This window comes from Gopherus flavomarginatus, chromosome 8, assembly GCF_025201925.1.
Source record: "Gopherus flavomarginatus isolate rGopFla2 chromosome 8, rGopFla2.mat.asm, whole genome shotgun sequence".
NCBI classification, from domain to species: Eukaryota; Metazoa; Chordata; order Testudines; family Testudinidae; genus Gopherus; species Gopherus flavomarginatus.
The window spans coordinates 114,658,806-114,676,527 of NC_066624.1; the positions used below are offsets into that span (position 1 = coordinate 114,658,806).

Below are 17,722 nucleotides of genomic sequence, written 5' to 3' on the forward strand. Positions count from 1 at the left end.
ATACAGCTACTCTCACTGCTGGGTGATTTTCTGCACACAATATGTTATCGTATCCCAGCCAAACGTGAGTCCTAAAGATCAAGTCTCAAATACAACTGAGTTACTTGCCCAAAGAAGTGGGGACCCAGCCCCCCTTCACTCGCAGTGTGGGGCATTACCCAAGCCCCATAAGCCTGAGTCATGTGGAAGTAACATCTCATACTCTCTCCTTCCCTCAGAAAGGATCAGATCTTCAAAGCAGATTCAGTGGGAGACTCAGCAGCCAGGGCTAACTGGTCAGGGGAGGGTCTCCCGAAGGGATATTCTTCCAGGGGGAGCAGCCCCCACTCCACCCCAGAGCTGTAGGGGCAAGCCAGCCGTCTGGTATCCACCCACTGAACTCTCATGGTTTTCTTTTAGCGGCTGCCTTGTATTTGGCCCTTTTCTTCTTGCACAGACTTCACCCAAGTCCCGAAGAGACATAAACTGATTTCTTTCCTCTGCCTAGGACCAAGGAGCAGCAGGTTCTCAAGAGCTGGACAATATGAAGAGTGAGCGAATGAGAACTATCCAGCTCAATGTCTGCAACAGCCAAGAGATTGAGCAAGCGGTGGAGCATATAGGCGCCAGTTTGAAGGACCCCCAGAAAGGTGGGAGATTGTTCATTGGGTTTTGTGCACAGACTTACACGGAAGGAGCTCTCTTGGCTTGCGCCTCATGTGATTTTCAGGGCAGGCTTCAGAAGCTGTGTGTGTGAAGGGAAGAAAGCTTCAGGCAGCAGCAGTGCCGAGCAGGCTGTCCTATCCAGACACGCCAGATCACTGAGAGGCTGTCTGTCACTCAGGGCCTGGCTGCACTGGCAATTTACAGCGCTGCAACTTTCTGGCTCGGGTGTGAAAAAACATCCCCCTGAGCGCAGCAAATTTTAGCACTGTAAATCACCAGTGTAGACAGTGCCCCAGCGCTGGAAGTGTAGAGCCGCGCTTCCTGCGCTGGTAGTTACGCCCCTTATGGAGGTGGGTTTTTTTTAGAGCGCTGGGAGAGCTCTCTCCCAGCCCTGCACCGTGACCACACAAGGCATGTTAAAGCGCTGCCGGTGTAGACTAAAAGTAGCCTCACCTATCCGAAGGTGTGACTTGCCAGGAGCATGCTGAGTGCCCCACATGGCTCAGGCCCAATGGGAATCTTGCTGCCCACCTCCAGCTCTGCTCTGATGCTTCAGCACGAGCTGCTGCAGCAGGCAGCCAGAGCCTTTATAATCCTCTTTCATGCTGCAGCAGGGCCCTGCAGTGACTGCCAGGCACAGCAGGGCATCTTCTGGAGCATCCCAGTGGGGCAGGAGCCACCTGAAGCAATGTAGACAGCAGCATATGGTTTGAAATGTGTTAAGAATCAGCTGGGTGCCAGCTGCTCTCTCAGTTACTCACCTCCCTCTCCCAGTTAAACAGTGACTGTCACTGGCTCTCTGCACTCTCCTAGTACAGAGCTTTGGCCCTGGGCTACACCAGCACAGTCCAGCACATGGAGCCCACTGAGGAAAGTCCTGCAGGAGGGGAGAGCAAAGCACTTGAAATCTCTCACTTTCCCTTTAGGGGCAGGGAACAGTTGGCCAGCACAGCCCCAAAAGTGAGTTATCCAGAATGGCCAGGGGATGTGTGTGTTGTGTGTATCTCACAGCCTCCCCTGGAGGTCTGCCATGGAGCCCCAGCATAAGGGAGAACATCTCCCATTTGGTGAAACCCCCAGTGGGAGGATGCTGGTGCAAATTGCCTGTGGGGGTAAACCACCTATCCCTTTCTTAATGATTCCCAACGTTCTGTTTGGTTTTTTGACTGCCACTGCACATTGAGTGGATGTTTTCAGAGAACTATCCACAATGACTCCAAAATCTCTTTCTTGAGCTGCAAAAGCTAATTTAGACCCCATCATTTTGTATGTGTACTGGGGATTATGAGGGAGAAAAGATGGGGGAGGTAATATCTTTTATTGGACCAACTTCCGTTGAGGGGGAGAGACAAGCTTTTGAACTTTCACAGAGCTCTTCCTCAGGTCTGGGAAATGTACTCGGGAGTCACAGGTATGCACAAAGTGGAACAGATTGTTTAGTATAAGGAGTTAACACATATTTCAAGGGACACATCTCCAGTCATGGGAGGAAAGGAAGTGGGAGGGCGGCAGCTGTGTGTGAGTGTGGAGGGGTGTTAGTGGGTTACAGATTGTTGTAATAAACCATAAATCCAGTCTCTCTATTCAAATCATGATTTTTAGTGCCTAGAAAAGTTATGGGGCTGCCTGGGCTCCCTTGTTTGTGTGTCTTGGGAAGCATGCATAAGGTCCCCATGGTGGGCTTGTGTGGGATGAGGTTGTAGGATTTCTTTGGGAGTTGTTTGGGGAAGGATTTGATGGTATCCTGACATTTCTGGGTGAATTCTGGTGTGGAGTCTTCTCTGAGTTCAGTAGAGCAGGCGCTGTCAAATGAGTTGTCGTTTGGCCTCGTTAGCATAGTCATCATGATTGAGGACTACAATGGCGGCCCCTTTGCCTCCTGGTTTGGTCACTTGCTGGTGGTTGGATTTCAGGGGCTTTATAGCTACCCTCCCAGCGGTGGACAGATTGTGTGGATATGGTGTTTGTTAGGGTTTCTCAGTCAATGTTTTCCCTGAAGCAGTCAATGTAACAATCAAGAATGTGGGGTGTCCAGTCAGATGACTCTCTTTTCTTATGACTGTCGGTGGGGGCATGGTAAGTGTGGGTGATGTCGTCACTGTTGTGAAAGAATTCTTTGAGGCAGAGTTGCCGGAAGAATGTCTAGTCCTCTGCATTTTAGTATGATATCAGGGTCTGTAGTGGGTCAGAAATTCAGCCCCTTGAAGAGGGCAGATAATTCAGCTCTGGCGTGGGGTAGCATTGATAAATTGATGATGTTGGGGTGTCAAGTGGTATCCATGTAGAGGATCATATCCTGGAACAGGCCACCCAAAGACCCCAAGAGAACCTGCTTCAGTACAGAAATAAAACCCCCTCTGACCGCACACCTCTAGGCGTCCCCTACCACCTCTCACTGGAACCCATATGGGGTACCATCAAACAACTACAACCCATACACAATAGGGACCCCATCCTGAAACGTCCTTTCAGGCCTTCAAAAAATCCCCACAAATGCTCCAAGCTCATCATCAGAAGCAAGCTCCTCACTGACCAGGACCCACCAACTCAAAGAGGCACTAGACCCTGCCAGAACAGCAGATGCAAGACCTGCAGACATATCTCCACTGCTTCAATGTTCAACACCCCCCATGACACATCTTTCAAGATCCATGTGTCCTACACATGCCTGTCACAACATGTGGCATACCTCCTCCAGTGCATTGAATGCCCCAATAACAGCTATGTGGTGAAACCGGACAATCATTGTGCTCTTGAACATAGGTGCTGGAACAGGGGGTGCTGCCACACACCCTGGCTTGAAGTGGTTTCCGTCATAGACAGAGTTTACAGTTTGGTTCAATGGCTCTCAGCACCTCCACTATACAGATTGTTCCAACACCCCTGCTCTTGAATGAACTTGCACAGGAAAATAATAGACAAAAACACCCCATCATCTGTGAGTGAGCATCTTCACAAAGTCTTACTCTGTCTGATCTGTCAGTCCTCATCATCAAAGGAAACCTGCACAACACCTTCAAAAGACGAGCCTGGGAACTTAAATTCATAACTTTGCTAGACACTAAACACCATGGACTGAATAGAGATGCTGGATGTATGGCTTATTACAACAATCTGTAATCCACTAACCGCCCCCTCTCCACCTTTTTTCCTCCTTTTCCCCCTATGACTGGAAGCATTTAAGTTTCATGCAAGCGCATAAGTCCTGACCATGGCGAGCAGCTCGGCCGCTGAGCCCTGGTAGGATTCTTGAACTAGGCGTTCCCCAGTGCCCTGATCCAATATGCATCCTCAGGCTGTCTAAGAGCACATACAGAACTGGTCTCCACACAAAAAGCAGCCAAGGAGGGGGTGGGTCCCTTGTACTCAGTAGTGCTGTGATTAGAGCACTCACCTGGGATGTGTGAGGCTGAAGTTCAAATCCTCACTCTGTCTGGTTCAGAGCCGAGCTCCCACTTCCCAGCTGAGTGCACGAACCACTGGGCTGCCAGATGGGGGGCAGCCGTAGTGCCACCTTGCTGGTCTGGAGCGAGAATGGGCTGACGGACCTCACTCCAGGAGAGGGGCTGTGGCTGACTCCCAAGCAGGGAAGGGCGCCTTACTACATTTGAGGGGAGGGGCATAGGCCACACCCCTTTCCCAGACAATTTCCTGCTCTTCACTCACAATCGCTTTCCTAGGCAGCCTGTGCGTTGCACAGGGAGCCTGAGCGCCTGCCTCAGGCCTGTGGGTTCCATGGGGGAGCAGGGCACCTAAACTCAGCCATTGCAACGCTGAGCCCAACTGCCCCATGTGGAAGTAGCCCCGCGCCTGTGAATTTGCCCTGGAGGGAAAGCTGTAGCCATCATTTCACAGCACACGAGGCTCTCCTGGCTGAACTACACCCTTTACCGAGCAGAGCTGTTACCTAATCATGCTGCTTTGCCTGTATTTGTATTGAGAAACTCATTAAACTACAGACACAGATTCCTTTTGGACATCACATCCTCTCTGCTCCTCAGAGGAACCAGCAGCCAGTTACACAGGCCCTCTGCCATTCTGCGTCTCCTGCTTGGGCCATAGGGATGAGGGTAGGGTGAGCCAGCCCATGTCATGTCTGGATACTGTTCCTCCATTTGCTATTTAGGAAGGTGCCAGCTAAACTCCCTGGGCTTCTCTCTCCTGTAGTTACTAAAGTCCTTGGAAGGGGCGTTAGCAGTTGTTGGCGTGGGCCTGGGTCCGGCAGCGGCAGCAGGGTGCCGGTTCACACCAGTGGGGCCCGGTTCCGGCAGCAGCGGCAGAACGCCGATTCACACCAGCAGGGCCCGGCTCCGGCAGCGGCAGCAGGGTGCCGGTTCACACCAGCAGGGCCCGGCTCCGGCAGCGGCAGCAGGGTGCCGGTTCACACCAGCAGGGCCCGGCTCCGGCAGCGGCAGCAGGGTGCCGGTTCACACCAGCGGGGCCGGGCTCCGGCAGCAGCAGCAGGGTGCCGGTTCACACCAGCGGGGCCGGGCTCCGGCAGCAGCGGCAGAACGCTGGTTCACACCAGCGGGGCTGGGCTCCGGCTGCGGCAGCAGGGTGCTGGCAGCGGCAGCAGGGTGCCGGTTCACACCAGCGGGGCCCGGTTCCAGCAGCAGCAGCAGCAGGGTGCCAGTTCACACCAGCGGGGCTGGGCTCGGGCAGTGGCAACAGGGTGCCGGTTCACACCAGCGGGGCTGGGCTCCGGCAGCGGCAGCAGGGTGCCGGTTCTCACCAGCGGGGCTGGGCTTCGGCAGCGGCAGCAGGATGCCGGTTCACACCAGCGGGGCTGGGCTCTGGCAGCAGCGGCAGAACGCTGGTTCACACCAGCGGGGCTGGGCTCCGGCTGCGGCAGCAGGGTGCTGGCAGCGGCAGCAGGGTGCCGGTTCACACCAGCGGGGCCCGGTTCCAGCAGCAGCAGCAGCAGGGTGCCAGTTCACACCAGCGGGGCTGGGCTCGGGCAGTGGCAACAGGGTGCCGGTTCACACCAGCGGGGCTGGGCTCCGGCAGCGGCAGCAGGGTGCCGGTTCTCACCAGCGGGGCTGGGCTTCGGCAGCGGCAGCAGGATGCCGGTTCACACCAGCGGGGCTGGGCTCTGGCAGCGGCAGCAGGGTGCCGGTTAACACCAGCGGGGCTGGGCTCCGGCAGCAGCAGCAGGGTGCCAGTTCACACCAGTGGGGCCCGGTTCCGGCAGCAGCAGCAAGGTGCTGGTTCACACCAGCGGGGCCCGGTTCTGGCAGCAGCAGCAAGGTGCCGGTTCACACCAGCGGGGCCCGGTTCCAGCAGCAGCAGCAGGGTGCCGGTTAACACCAGCGGGGCCCGGCTCCAGCAGCGGCAGCAGGGTGCCGGTTCACACCAGCGGGGTCCGGTTCTGGCAGCAGCAGCAAGGTGCCGGTTCACACCAGCGGGGCCCAGCTCTGGCAGCGGCAGCAGGGTGCCGGTTCACACCAGCGGGGCCGGGCTCCAGCAGCGGTAGCAGGGTGCCGGTTCACACCAGCGGGGCCCGGCTCCAGCAGTGGCAGCAGTGCCTTGGTTCACACCAGCAGGGCCCGGCTCCAGCAGCAGCAGCGCGCCAGTTCACGCCAGCTGGGCCTATCTCCGGCGGCAGCAGCGCACCGGTTCACGCCAGCTGGGCCTGTCTCTGGCGGCAGCAGCGCACCGGTTCACGCCAGCTGGGCCTGTCTCCGGCAGCAGCAGCGCACCGGTTCACGCCAGCTGGGCCTGTCTCCGGCAGCAGCAGCGCGCCAGTTCACGCCAGCTGGGCCTGTCTCCGGCAGCAGCAGCGCGCCAGTTCACGCCAGCTGGGCCTATCTCCGGCGGCAGCAGCGTGCCAGTTCACGCCAGCTGGGCGTGTCTCTGGCGGCAGCAGCGCGCCGGTTCACGCCAGCTGGGCCTGTCTCCGGCGGCAGCAGCGCGCCAGTTCACGCCAGCTGGGCCTATCTCCGGCGGCAGCAGCGTGCCAGTTCACGCCAGCTGGGTCTGTCTCCGGCGGCAGCAGCGCACCGGTTCACGCCAGCTGGGCCTGGCTCCAGCATCAGCAGTGTGCCAGCTGGGTGCTGGCCCGGAGTTCTGATGAGCCAAATCTTTCTTCATCCTGAATGGAAAACCTGCTTGTGTCATCAGCAGGACTGGTGCCATGCGTGATTTGTGCACCAGGAGGTGCCATGCCAGAGCTCAGCCTCTCACTCAGAGAAACTAAGGGAGAGGCTGGCATGGGACCAGCTATGATAATCTTCCTCTATTGTAAGCCCCACTCTGAGGCTGGGGAAGTTTCCTTATGTTCTGTCCCAATTCACTTAATCAGGCAGGCCTCCTGGAAGCTGAGCGGGCTTCATCTGCAGGGTTCTAATGACGGCACTTGGTGCTGCTGTGTCTCTGTTCTCCCAGTGCCTCACAAACCTCCCCCATCCTAGGGGGCGAGCATCATTAGCCCCATTTTACAGGTAGGGAGATTTTGGCTTACAGAGGTTAAATGACCTGCCTCAGGCCACATAGCGAATCTGGGGAGGAGAACCCACATCTTCCATACCTGGGCCTCAACACTTTGGTGTACAGAGCCTTTCACTTGCAGGCTGCCCATTGGAATCTAGCCCATCTGGGCTGTGTGTATCGCTGAAGGCTGCTACCACCTCACATTTGTTTGGTGGGTCTCAGTCCTGATTCAAACAGAGAGGTGACCACATTGCAAAGTAATCCCGTTAGCATTGGTAGCCTCCTTGGCAGTGCCAGGGCCGGCTCCAGGCACCAGCATTCCAACCTGGTGCTTGGGGCAGCAATTTGCAAGGGGCGGCAGTCCCTGTTGTTTTGCCCCCAAGCAGCACGCCGAATTGCTGCCCCGGGCAGCGGGGTCAGTCCCTGTGCCCTTAGGGCGGCAGGCGCGTTTCCGCGGAGGCAGCAATTCGGCAGCAGCTTCTATGTTTAGCTGTCCGGGGCAGCTTCCGCTAAACATAGAAGCTGCTGCTGAATTGCCGCTGCCGCAGAAACGCACCTGCTGCCCTAAGGGCACACTGACTACCCCCGCCGTTCGCGGCAGCAATTCGGTGCACTGCTTGGGGTGACGAAAACCGTAGAGCCGGCCCTGGGCAGTGCCAGTGGAGACATAGAGAGAGAACTCATTCCCAAAGTTGGTCGTCCTGGAAGATCAATGCTGAAGCACCCAGGACAGTGTGGGGAAGCGAGTACCAGTGATGCCTGCTGCATTCCTAGAATCAACAGCAGCCAGTAGGGCTCCACTCACATTCTTTAAGTTAAGCACTAGCTTAAGTGCTTTGCTAGATTAGAGCGAGAGTCCTCTGCCCCTAACAGGAGCGAACCCTCAGTTTCTGGAGCTGTCCATCCTGAGACTGCCAGCAGTTTTGTTTTGCACTGTTCATTTGTTAAATCAGACCATTGTGTCTTTGTGGTGTTCACTTTACAGGGAGGGTGTGTGGAGGGGGAAGACGGCCACGCCGTAGTGGGAGAAGGAGGAATTTCTGAGTACTAATCTCAGCTCTGACACGTATGGCAAGTCATCTGCTGAGGCTGTCTCATTTGCCCAATGCAGACACTAAGGCTCCTTCTGCTCAAGGCACTGTGAAGATTAACTCGTTAGTATAGCCATCCTGCAGGCCTTGTGCACCCAGAACCCCCACTGAGGCCATTAAAGTCCACAACAGTTCTGGATGCTCAAGGCCGGCAGGGCTGGCACCAGTGCCAGGGAAAAGATTTGAAGTTGGGTGCTAATTATGTTTTGTTTATTAATTAATACATTGCAGCTTGTAAGGTAACATGCATAATTAGCCCTGTTCAGAGGCAACAGAGGCCTGGGGAGGAGGATCACTAATTGATTCCCATATTCATGTGCTGAGCTGGGGCACGAGTGGATGCAGTACCGCTCTCTTGTAAACCCAGAAGGGCAATTGTGAGGCCCATTTCTGGACAACTGGAGATTAGAGACAAGTGGGAGTCACGCCTGGTCTTCTAAAAACCAATCAGCTAAGCAAATAATTCATAGAAATGGAGATCCCCTCTGGGAAGTTTCCTGCAAATCCGCTAGGACTGTTAACGCTTTCTCAGACGGTACAGGCTCCAGCGAGGAGGCCGGAATAGACTTGTGTTCAGCCTGAGTGAGAGAGATGTGGACTCACCGGAAATGCCTCCCTGTGAGGAGAGGACAGCACTTGAGCTTCAGCCCTGTGAAAGCCCCAGGTGCCCATAGGCGTCTGATGGAATGTTAGGAACACTTGGATAACCAGCAATTTCCTTCCCCTAAGGAATGTCCTTAATTCAGCCCTGGAAGCAGAGGACTGCCATGGGGATGAGTAAGGCTCGAATCGAGGTAATACAGAGGAAGCCAGAGACTAATTGTTCCATAATTCATATAAAATAAACATATTACTCCAATTAAGTATGTGTCTAAATCTTCCAGCCCAAAATTCTCAATTGCAGATGAGGAGTTTGCCCTCTTTGGCTTAGTTCTCAGAACATGGGCTCTGTCAAACACACCCAATCAGCAGGTAGCATTTGGCTTTTACTAGACAACAAAGCGAAGCCTTCTCATGGGACTCTGCAACAGCCTTTTATGACAGTCAGCTTCCTGTACCAAATTGTTTCAAATTATGTCACATTCCTCCTCTAATCGTTCATTAATCACTGAAGCCTGATGAGAACAGCAGTGGTCACTTTTCTTTTCCCTAGAAGAACAAAAGGAAGAGGCACACATCACACCCTCCCCTCCCCCAGCATTGCAAACCTTCTGGCTTTTATGTCAGCAGTGGAGTTTTTAGCTCAAATTAGCGGCTTGACAATTACTTTGAGGCAGTTAATCCATTTGTAAAAGCTAGTCTGGACACTTCCTACATGTTTGTTCCAACTACAAAAGTTTGTCGTTTTCCTTAGGGCTTGGGGGAGTGTTCATACTAGCCTTTACAAATTGGTTAATGACCTTGCGGTGCAAAGCTCTGCTTCAGACCTGCCCTTTATGGAGAGGCTGTCTGGCTTTTGCTTTCAGATGTAGTTTCTTTTTAGTCCAATTCACAAAGAATGTTTCTCAGGTTATGAAATAAAGTGGCACAGATTTGCACTGTTCCCTATAATGTGGTTCCTTGGGTTTTATTTCACCATTCAGATAACAGAGATCTGAGGAAGGGACAATCTGAATCTGCATCCAGATCTCAAACTTTGATCTTCCCCCTTTCAGTCCTTTTCAGGATCTCTGCACCTCCTGAGTGGAAGCACCAAAGTACTGTTAGGCTCCTACAGTATTGCAGGCCTGGTCCTGACACAGGAAATATGGGAAGTTATGTGTTGTATGAGAACTAATGCTGTTGTGATGATCACATGACATTTCAGCCCACTCTAGCTATGATAAATTTGGATTCGCAGAGACGGTTTCAGTTTTGCATTTTCTTTTTCCAGTGTCTCTTTCCTTGTATGCCTGCACTGTGGCACGTAACTAGCTCTGGACAACACTCCGTTGTCTCTACTAGATCTCACCAGTTCTTGTTATTTGCATTTGGAGTCGGGAATTTTTTTTCCCCTGTGTTTTAATGTGATAAAGGAGAAGGAAAGTTTAGATGTGGCTGAGATTCTGTACTTATTTCATTTAGAATATCATACCCATGGTTTGTAGTGCTCTCTGAGTTAGGCATTGCTGAACAGATAGGTGAGCACAAATTTGGGTTCTTTCCAGTCTGGAATGCATCTTTATGGGTTATGATGGGAAGGCAGTGAGGCCTAGTGGATAGTCTGGAACTCAGGGTTATAACTTGGGTTATATTCTTGGATCTGCCACTGGTTGCTAGGTGATGTTGGGCAAATCACAGCACATCTCTGTGCCTCAGTTTCCCCATCTATGAAATGGGGGAAACGATGCTGACTTCCTTTGTATGGTGCTGTGAAAGCCACGGATGAAAAATGCTATCAGACGTTGGTATTATTGTAATTAAAAGCTGCACAATGTGATTCAATAATCCATTAGAAAGCCCTTTCCCAGGATTCTGCCATTAATCACAAAGTGGTGATTTTTTGTGCTTGATTTAATCTGCAGGGCTTTGGGGGCTGGTTAATAATGCCGGGATCTCCACGTTCGGAGAAGTAGAGTTCACCAGCATGGAGACCTACAAGGAGGTAGCTGAAGTGAATCTGTGGGGGACAATCCGAACTACCAAGGCTTTCCTCCCTCTGATCCGGAGGGCCAAAGGTGAGTGATTTCCCGCATGTTAGCATCCCCTGAGCTCTTCTGCTTCTCGGGTGTGTTAGCAGATGAAGAGCTGATTCCCATTGCCCTGCACCTGGTGTGGCCAGGGTGAGGGGTGTGTGAAATGCTACCAGCTGAGAAGGGCCGTGTTCACACCTGGACACAGTGGGTGTGAAAGAACACCGCTCAGTAAAGGGCAACAGAGAAGCCACCCAAACAGTCTGCTAGTGACTTTCCCCCGCAGGGCAGGGTTCTATATTCCTGTCCATCACATCGCATCTGAGTGCAGGATTTAGTCCATCATGGGATGGGTTTCATAACTCCTTTTAACTGCTTTGGAGTTGCTGGACATGATAGATATGCGGCCAAAAGTACCTCCTGAGTTGCCCTTCTGTAAATAAACTGGCTCTGCTGTTGCTGGCCTGGAGAAGCTACAGTGGCATCAGGGAGATTGTTTCCCGCTGCATCTCAGGTGGCTCTGGGTTTGTTATTGTAGGGTGGCTCGACATAATGAGTGCAGAGCTGCTGGCACGGGGATTGTTAGTGTCAGGTGACTCTTCATAGTGAGTGCAGAGCTGCTGGCACGGGGATTGTTAGTGTCAGGTGACTCTTCATAGTGAGTGCGGAGCTGCCAGCAATGGGGTTTCTAGACTAAAGAGCACAAACCTGGGATTCACATGGATTTTGCAAAGAGACGTAAGGGCAAGAAAGTCCTCTATTGAGCCAACTAAGCTATTACATTATAACTCTTCTTAACCTCAAAGCACACTACGGGTATGACAGCTGTGTCTGGGGTGTTTCATTAATAGCAGTGAGAGACAGGAAGTGCAGGAAATTACAACATCCAGTTAAATTGTACTAGCCGAGGTTTCCAAATGGTCTCTAGGCACAACCCCAGGCAGGGGGCATCTGAGTGATGCCATTGAGGAAAAAGAGGCCGCCGTGGCCACACCCCACTGAAATGGTCCCAGCCTCCTAGCCAAGCAGAGATGTGCTCATAGCACTTGCTGCTGCCAAACCAGCAAGGACCCTTAGGCTGCTCTGCTCGCTGCCTGTAGGCAGGTAAGCCCTTCGCTGAGGAGGCAGACACCAATCCCACCTTGTCCTCGGGTTGACTCCTCCTGGCAGCCTGTGTAACCCTGGACCATTTATCCTCACTATTGTACAAGCTCAGGCTGGTGTCAGGGGCTTTGAGGACAGCCATTCATCTGGTCTGAGAGTTACATAACGGCCTGCTGCTGAGCACCCTTAGTTCCCACCACACAGGATTGGCCCAGCTGCTCATCCCAACCTCTGCTCAGTGCCTCGCTGTCACACTGCGTGAAGGGCTGGTTCTGCCGTGACTAAGGTCAGAGTCTAAGGGCACGTCCTGCAGCTGTCTCCTCCTCTGCAGTCTTTGCACTTGTCAGACATGCCGTGTGAGGCTGACTTTGGCCACAGAGTTCTGCTCCCGGTTCTTCCTAGTGGTTCTCGGCCCTGGGCAGGCGCAGGAATGCTGGATATGTCGGTGGCTGCACTCCCCTGTGCTTCTCTGGGAGCAGCTATGCCTAGAGCGTCGCTGTGCAGGAATCAGCACGTGCCCACGAATGCCTTGCAGCCGGCAGGTTTGTTTGCTTTCCCCCACCAGTCAGTGACCAGCGTGACGCGGAAGGGTAGCAGAGGCAACAGGAGGAGCTGAATTTGGAGAATGTAACTTTGTGTCAGTTCTAACTTGCTATTTAAATCTGCCTCCCGGAGAACAATGTAAACTCCCTGGCGGGCGGGCAGGTGGCTGGCGAGAGCACTGCACTGCTGCCCGTGGGCATGTGCCCATCACGCACTGCAACAATTCACAGCTGGAGCCACCAGCAGGATTAAATCTTCCTTCAGGCTGAACTTGTAATAAGGGGTGAGCAGCCCACGGGGCCTCTCGGTGCAGCCTGGCGACAGTTTTCCTAGATGTCCAGGGGGAGACTTGGCTCCTACCTGCTCCTGTTCACATTTTCATATGCTATGAAGGGGCCAAACTGCTCTCAATTACCCGCTCAGAAACTCAGAGCCACTCCACTGAAGTTGGTGGGTTGCCTCTGGTTTCTAAGGTTGTTGCTGGGAGCAGGCTGTTGTCCTGTGTTTGTATTGCTAACTCAGTACGCCCGGGCTGGTGCTCAGAAAGACCCTAGAGTCCTGCCTAGCTCTGGCAATTAGCAGACATCGCTCTGCCCTGCCAGTCCATGTGGCTGAAGCACCATTTCTGGAAGGGTTGTGACTGATGGCCTGGCTGTCATGGAAACAGAGGAATGTCTCCCACAGTATTTCAGGCAGAGTGGCAGATTGCAGAACACCCTCCTCCCTTCCAGCGGGTTGGCAGCTGTTTTCTACTCAGACAGATCTAGCTCTTTGCTGGTGAACCTCCAACCTCTCTGTATGCTGCAGCCCATATGCAGCTGTCTTGTAATGACTGGAGCACTTTGCTGTACACTCGCACCGCTGCCATGCCTTTGGCCACAAAAATGAATTTGCATACAAATAGTGCTAAGCATCCTTCAAAAACATTGTGCAACTGGACTGTGCATCTCTGTGCAACCACATACCTGAATGGCTGATAACGCAGCTGTACTGCTGCACCCCTCCCAGGGAAAATCCAGACAGACCCTCTGGTTCAGCAAAACTGAACGAAAAATGAGGCAGAAATTCGCCTTATCCCAGCACAGGGATAATCTCTGACCATTCTCCTCCCTTGAGGGTGAGATTAGCTGCTGGGCAAAAGGGCAAATGTTGGGGACTTCAAACTGGGAGGAGCCCAAGGAACCATGAAAAAACTTGTCTCAGCCCTGTATTTCTCAGGAAATCTGCACTGAGTGCCTTTGCTTCCATCAGCCGTCCTGGGTCCCTCTCTGCGCTGGCATTTCAGCTCCACTGGCTGAGTAGCCTTTGGTCCTTGGTTTTCCGATTTACCACAATTAGCAATTGTCATGCACTGTTATCCCATTTGCACACACAGTCACGGTAATTACACACAGTGCTCCACGCCTAACTTGAAAAATTGCCCAAGGCCCAGGTGATTTCAGGAGCATCTGACTTCAGAACCTGTTCTGTCTAATGTGTTGAGTATGTAGTGCTCATTCCTTCTGCTGACGTCCCTGTGATTTACCTGGCACCTTCCTAGGTCGTGTGGTGAACATCAGCAGCATGATGGGTCGGATGGGCAGCCCTGCTCGATCGTCGTACTGCATCACTAAGTTTGGGGTGGAAGCCTTCTCCGATTGCCTGCGGTACGAGATGCACCCCCAAGGAGTGAAGATCTGTGTGGTGGAACCTGGGAACTTCATAGGGGCCACCAACCTGTACACCCCGGAGCGAATTAAAGCCATAGCAGAGAAGATGTGGAAGGAGCTTCCGGAGACTGTGCGCAAAGACTATGGCAGGAAGTACTTGGATGAGCAAATCACCAAGATGGAGAGTTACTGCAGCGGTGGTTCACCAGACACCTCGCCAGTCATCAACAGCATCACCCATGCACTGATGTCGTCCTCCCCCTACGCCCGCTACCACCCCATGGATTACTACTGGTGGCTGCGCGTGCAGATCATGACGCACTTGCCTGCTGCTATTGCGGATCGGATCTACATTTACTGAGGCGTCTCGTCACTAGGCTGCCAAGGTGGGAGGTTAATTTCAAAGGGCATGTTGTACAAATTTCCCATTAGTCACTTTTGTATTTTTTTAGCTGATTTCAAGGTACCAAAATTTAGATCTAAAAGGTTAATTTAAACATTTGAATGTAATTTAAAAGGCAGTAATTGTTGCATGGGACCTTTCGTAGGCAGGAATGTGTTATGTATATTGTAGGGACCCAGCTCTGTACTATTTATTTCAAATATTCCTTTTTCTTTTCCAAAATCAGATGCCAAGTTACACTCCTCATTGAATTTACAATTGCTCTGAAGGGATTTTCAGTCTAGTTGCAGCTGACCAAGTTACACCAGCTTTGACAACTCCTATAAGAGGCAGCCTTCACACCATAGGCCGCAGGCCCTCCTGCTGCAATGGCATATTGCTGCAGACTGTTGGCTAAGGGCTGCAAAGGTTGTTACGGGGACTGGCCATAATAGCACAACTTACTGCTGGTTTCTTTAATGCAGGGATCCCATCCTATAGCACTGAAATGAGCAGCTGATCCTGTTCTTTAATCATTACATTTATGAAGATGGAAACTGGGTCAAACGGAGCCATTCAGTCTCTTTCTCCCGTACACTTCCTTTCCAAGGAGTTCGATAGATCATGCGCCCAGCCCTGAAGCCCTTGCTCCCAGCTGTTCTTTCCTCACATGACTATTCCATTGAAGCCAATGAGCGTGAGAAGCATTGCATAGGCGAGTAAGGCTGCAGGATCAGCCCATGTTAGTATTTCTCATTTCTTCAGCAGTAGCTGAACACTGTGACTTCAAAGTAAAAAGCTTTGAAGTATGTTTAATTGCACTAGTGTTGATATAATGTAGTGCAGCAGCAGCACTGACCCATTTCCATATGAGAACCAGTTCCTGTATTTTGCGAGGATCATTCAGAACCAACAGTTAAATTCACTGTGACGATGAACGTCATTTTTTCACTTGGGACCTCAGAGTTGCATCACCTTTTTAGCACGGATTGAACAGTGCCTTGCACAATGGGGCTCTGATCTGATTGGGGCTTCTAGGCCTAATGCAATACAAACAGTACATAACAGGAGTAATAATTTACACTGAAGGAGTCGTGGAGTTGAAACATTTGTCTAGCTAATGTAGTTTGGATATGATCTTTAGTAGAAAATCAATTAAAAAAAGGAATAAACTTTAAGGGCAATCTAATATCCATGATGGTTATGATGTTTACATGACTTAGAAATAAGGCTACAATTTTGTCACAGTGGTCACAGAAATTGTGAATTTGAATAAAGTCCATGAAATCTTGGAAATGGCTGTAAAAACACAGTTGACTAGGCCTCCAAACTGAGTGGCATTGCAACCTAATCCACGGTGTGACGCTCGGGTTTGGTCCACTGATCCCTCTGTCTCCATCTACAAAAGTGCAGAAGAGCCAAACCTCAGTGGCACTGAGACCCCGTGTGCTGGGTCACAATGCCTGCAGTAGGGAGCCAAGCCTTGCCTCGCAGGACAGGAGCCACTGCTGTGGGGCGAGTGTGAGATGGGCTCGATCTCCCATGCCTCCTTTTCTGTGACTTATAGATTTTTTCTCCACACTCCTGTCATGAAATGTACTAAAAAAATTGCCAAAATTGCAGCCTTACTTAGAAACATTTTGTACTGTAAAAAAACCCACAAAAACACATCCATAAAAATCAACACCAGCAACAAAAAAGCCTTTCACAGAGGAATGCTGAGTGTTACATTTTTGAAGCGTGGGAGGTGAGCAAAAATGTAACTGCGAGTTAATTTTGTTAGACAAAATGGAGAGAGAGGATTTGTTGCGCTGTTGTAAGTACTGTAGCAAGTGGAAAAAGGAAGTGATTAAAATATCCTTGGGCTTGATTAACATTAAAACTAATGGTGATAGAGTCCACAGGCTCCAGCTTTTTGTTTTTTGTTATTTAAAGTGAGAGGTTTACATCTGGACTTGGCCTGACATTAACACCTGAGTTCTGCAGGTTTGTACAAGAGGAGGACATGTGCACACACACACTTTACACAGCTGTTGAATTGTAATAGGTTTCTGTGGTTTTATAAATTCCAAGTTGGGCTCTTTAAGACTGTGACTGTAAGTAATTAATTCAGTCTACTCTATCTCATGACAAATACCGGACTCACACATACTACTTAGACCCAGACATCTAGGGCTTCTTCTGTGTAAAACGCCCATTGACTTCACTGAGAGCTGTACACGTTAAAAAGCTGTAGAACTGAGCCCTGTTGAGCCTAATCAGGGACACCAAAAATGTTGCATCAATTTAATGGAATAAGTGGGCCCAGAGTGTCAAAGATGTTAACAGGACCCTGAAACTGTCCAATATTATCAGGTTTCAACAATGTTCGGGGTTTGGCATTCAGCGACCTCAGCCTCACTAGTACCATGGCAAACACTCCATTCAGCAGCTTTTTAACCTTTTATTAAAGCTATAGAAAAAGAAGGAAAACCACTTAAAGCGTTTGAAATGTAAAGTATTAAATAAGGCTTTTTTTTTAACCAGATTTTCCTTTCCCTTTAGCTGCAGAGAGTTTTATAAGGAAAACTGACGCTCTTTCAGATAGAATGACAGTCAATGTAGTCATCGTTCTTTGAGGGATGGAGGGGAGAGAAGTTAGTTGAGATGAGGTGGAGCTGTTGTTGCTGAAGTCCAATCCCATTTCCTAAAAGACAAAACAATGGACAGGCTCAAAGAAGAGAGAAAGGACAACAAAGATAGGAAAGGCAGCTTCTGTCTCTGGTGTCGACTCTTATTTGCATCCTCACTGCTGGAGAAATAGACGCAGCACATACTCTAAGAGCCACTCTGAGACCTGGTAAACTTGTATCAGGATCTGACTGTTCAGGGCATTTCTTTTAACTCCCTCTCTGGTCACAGGCTTATTCCAGCATTACAAAATACAGTCTTGTCTGGCAAAGCCAGACTCTTATTAAACAGAAGGCAAAAGGAGAGAGAGAAAAGAAAAGAACTAAGCCGGGATTTGAAGGAAATGACACATGCCAGGTGCTGGCTGGGATTTAGCTGAAGCTGGTGGAGATTGTGATGTCACCTGGGTCCCTCTCTCTGTCCTAGTCTGGTCACTACATCTCCCAGAATCAGGCCCAGTGCTCTTCAAAATGGCAGCCTCTGTGGGCACTGTATATGTGATGGCATGCCAGCAGGGGCACACTGGCAGGGGCAGGCCTACACCATCCTCGGAAGTACAGAACTGTCTAAGTATTCTGGGGATGCAGCAGTGGCCTC

At 51.3% G+C, this 17,722-nt stretch overlaps 2 protein-coding genes across 2 annotated transcripts in view; one reads left to right on the forward strand and one right to left on the reverse strand.

Annotated features, from left to right (window-relative positions):
* BDH1 (3-hydroxybutyrate dehydrogenase 1) overlaps positions 1–16,352 on the forward strand; it is a 37,668-nt gene extending 21,316 nt beyond the window's left edge. The window contains exons 5-7 of the mRNA XM_050963947.1: positions 488–629; positions 10,670–10,822; positions 13,965–16,352. Of these exons, the coding sequence (XP_050819904.1) occupies positions 488–629; positions 10,670–10,822; positions 13,965–14,434 (765 nt within the window). The 3' untranslated portion in view covers positions 14,435–16,352. The remainder of the gene's footprint in view (positions 1–487; positions 630–10,669; positions 10,823–13,964) is intronic.
* LOC127056288 (very long-chain specific acyl-CoA dehydrogenase, mitochondrial-like) overlaps positions 1–17,722 on the reverse strand; it is a 215,433-nt gene that overhangs the window by 136,247 nt on the left and 61,464 nt on the right. The window lies entirely within an intron of this gene.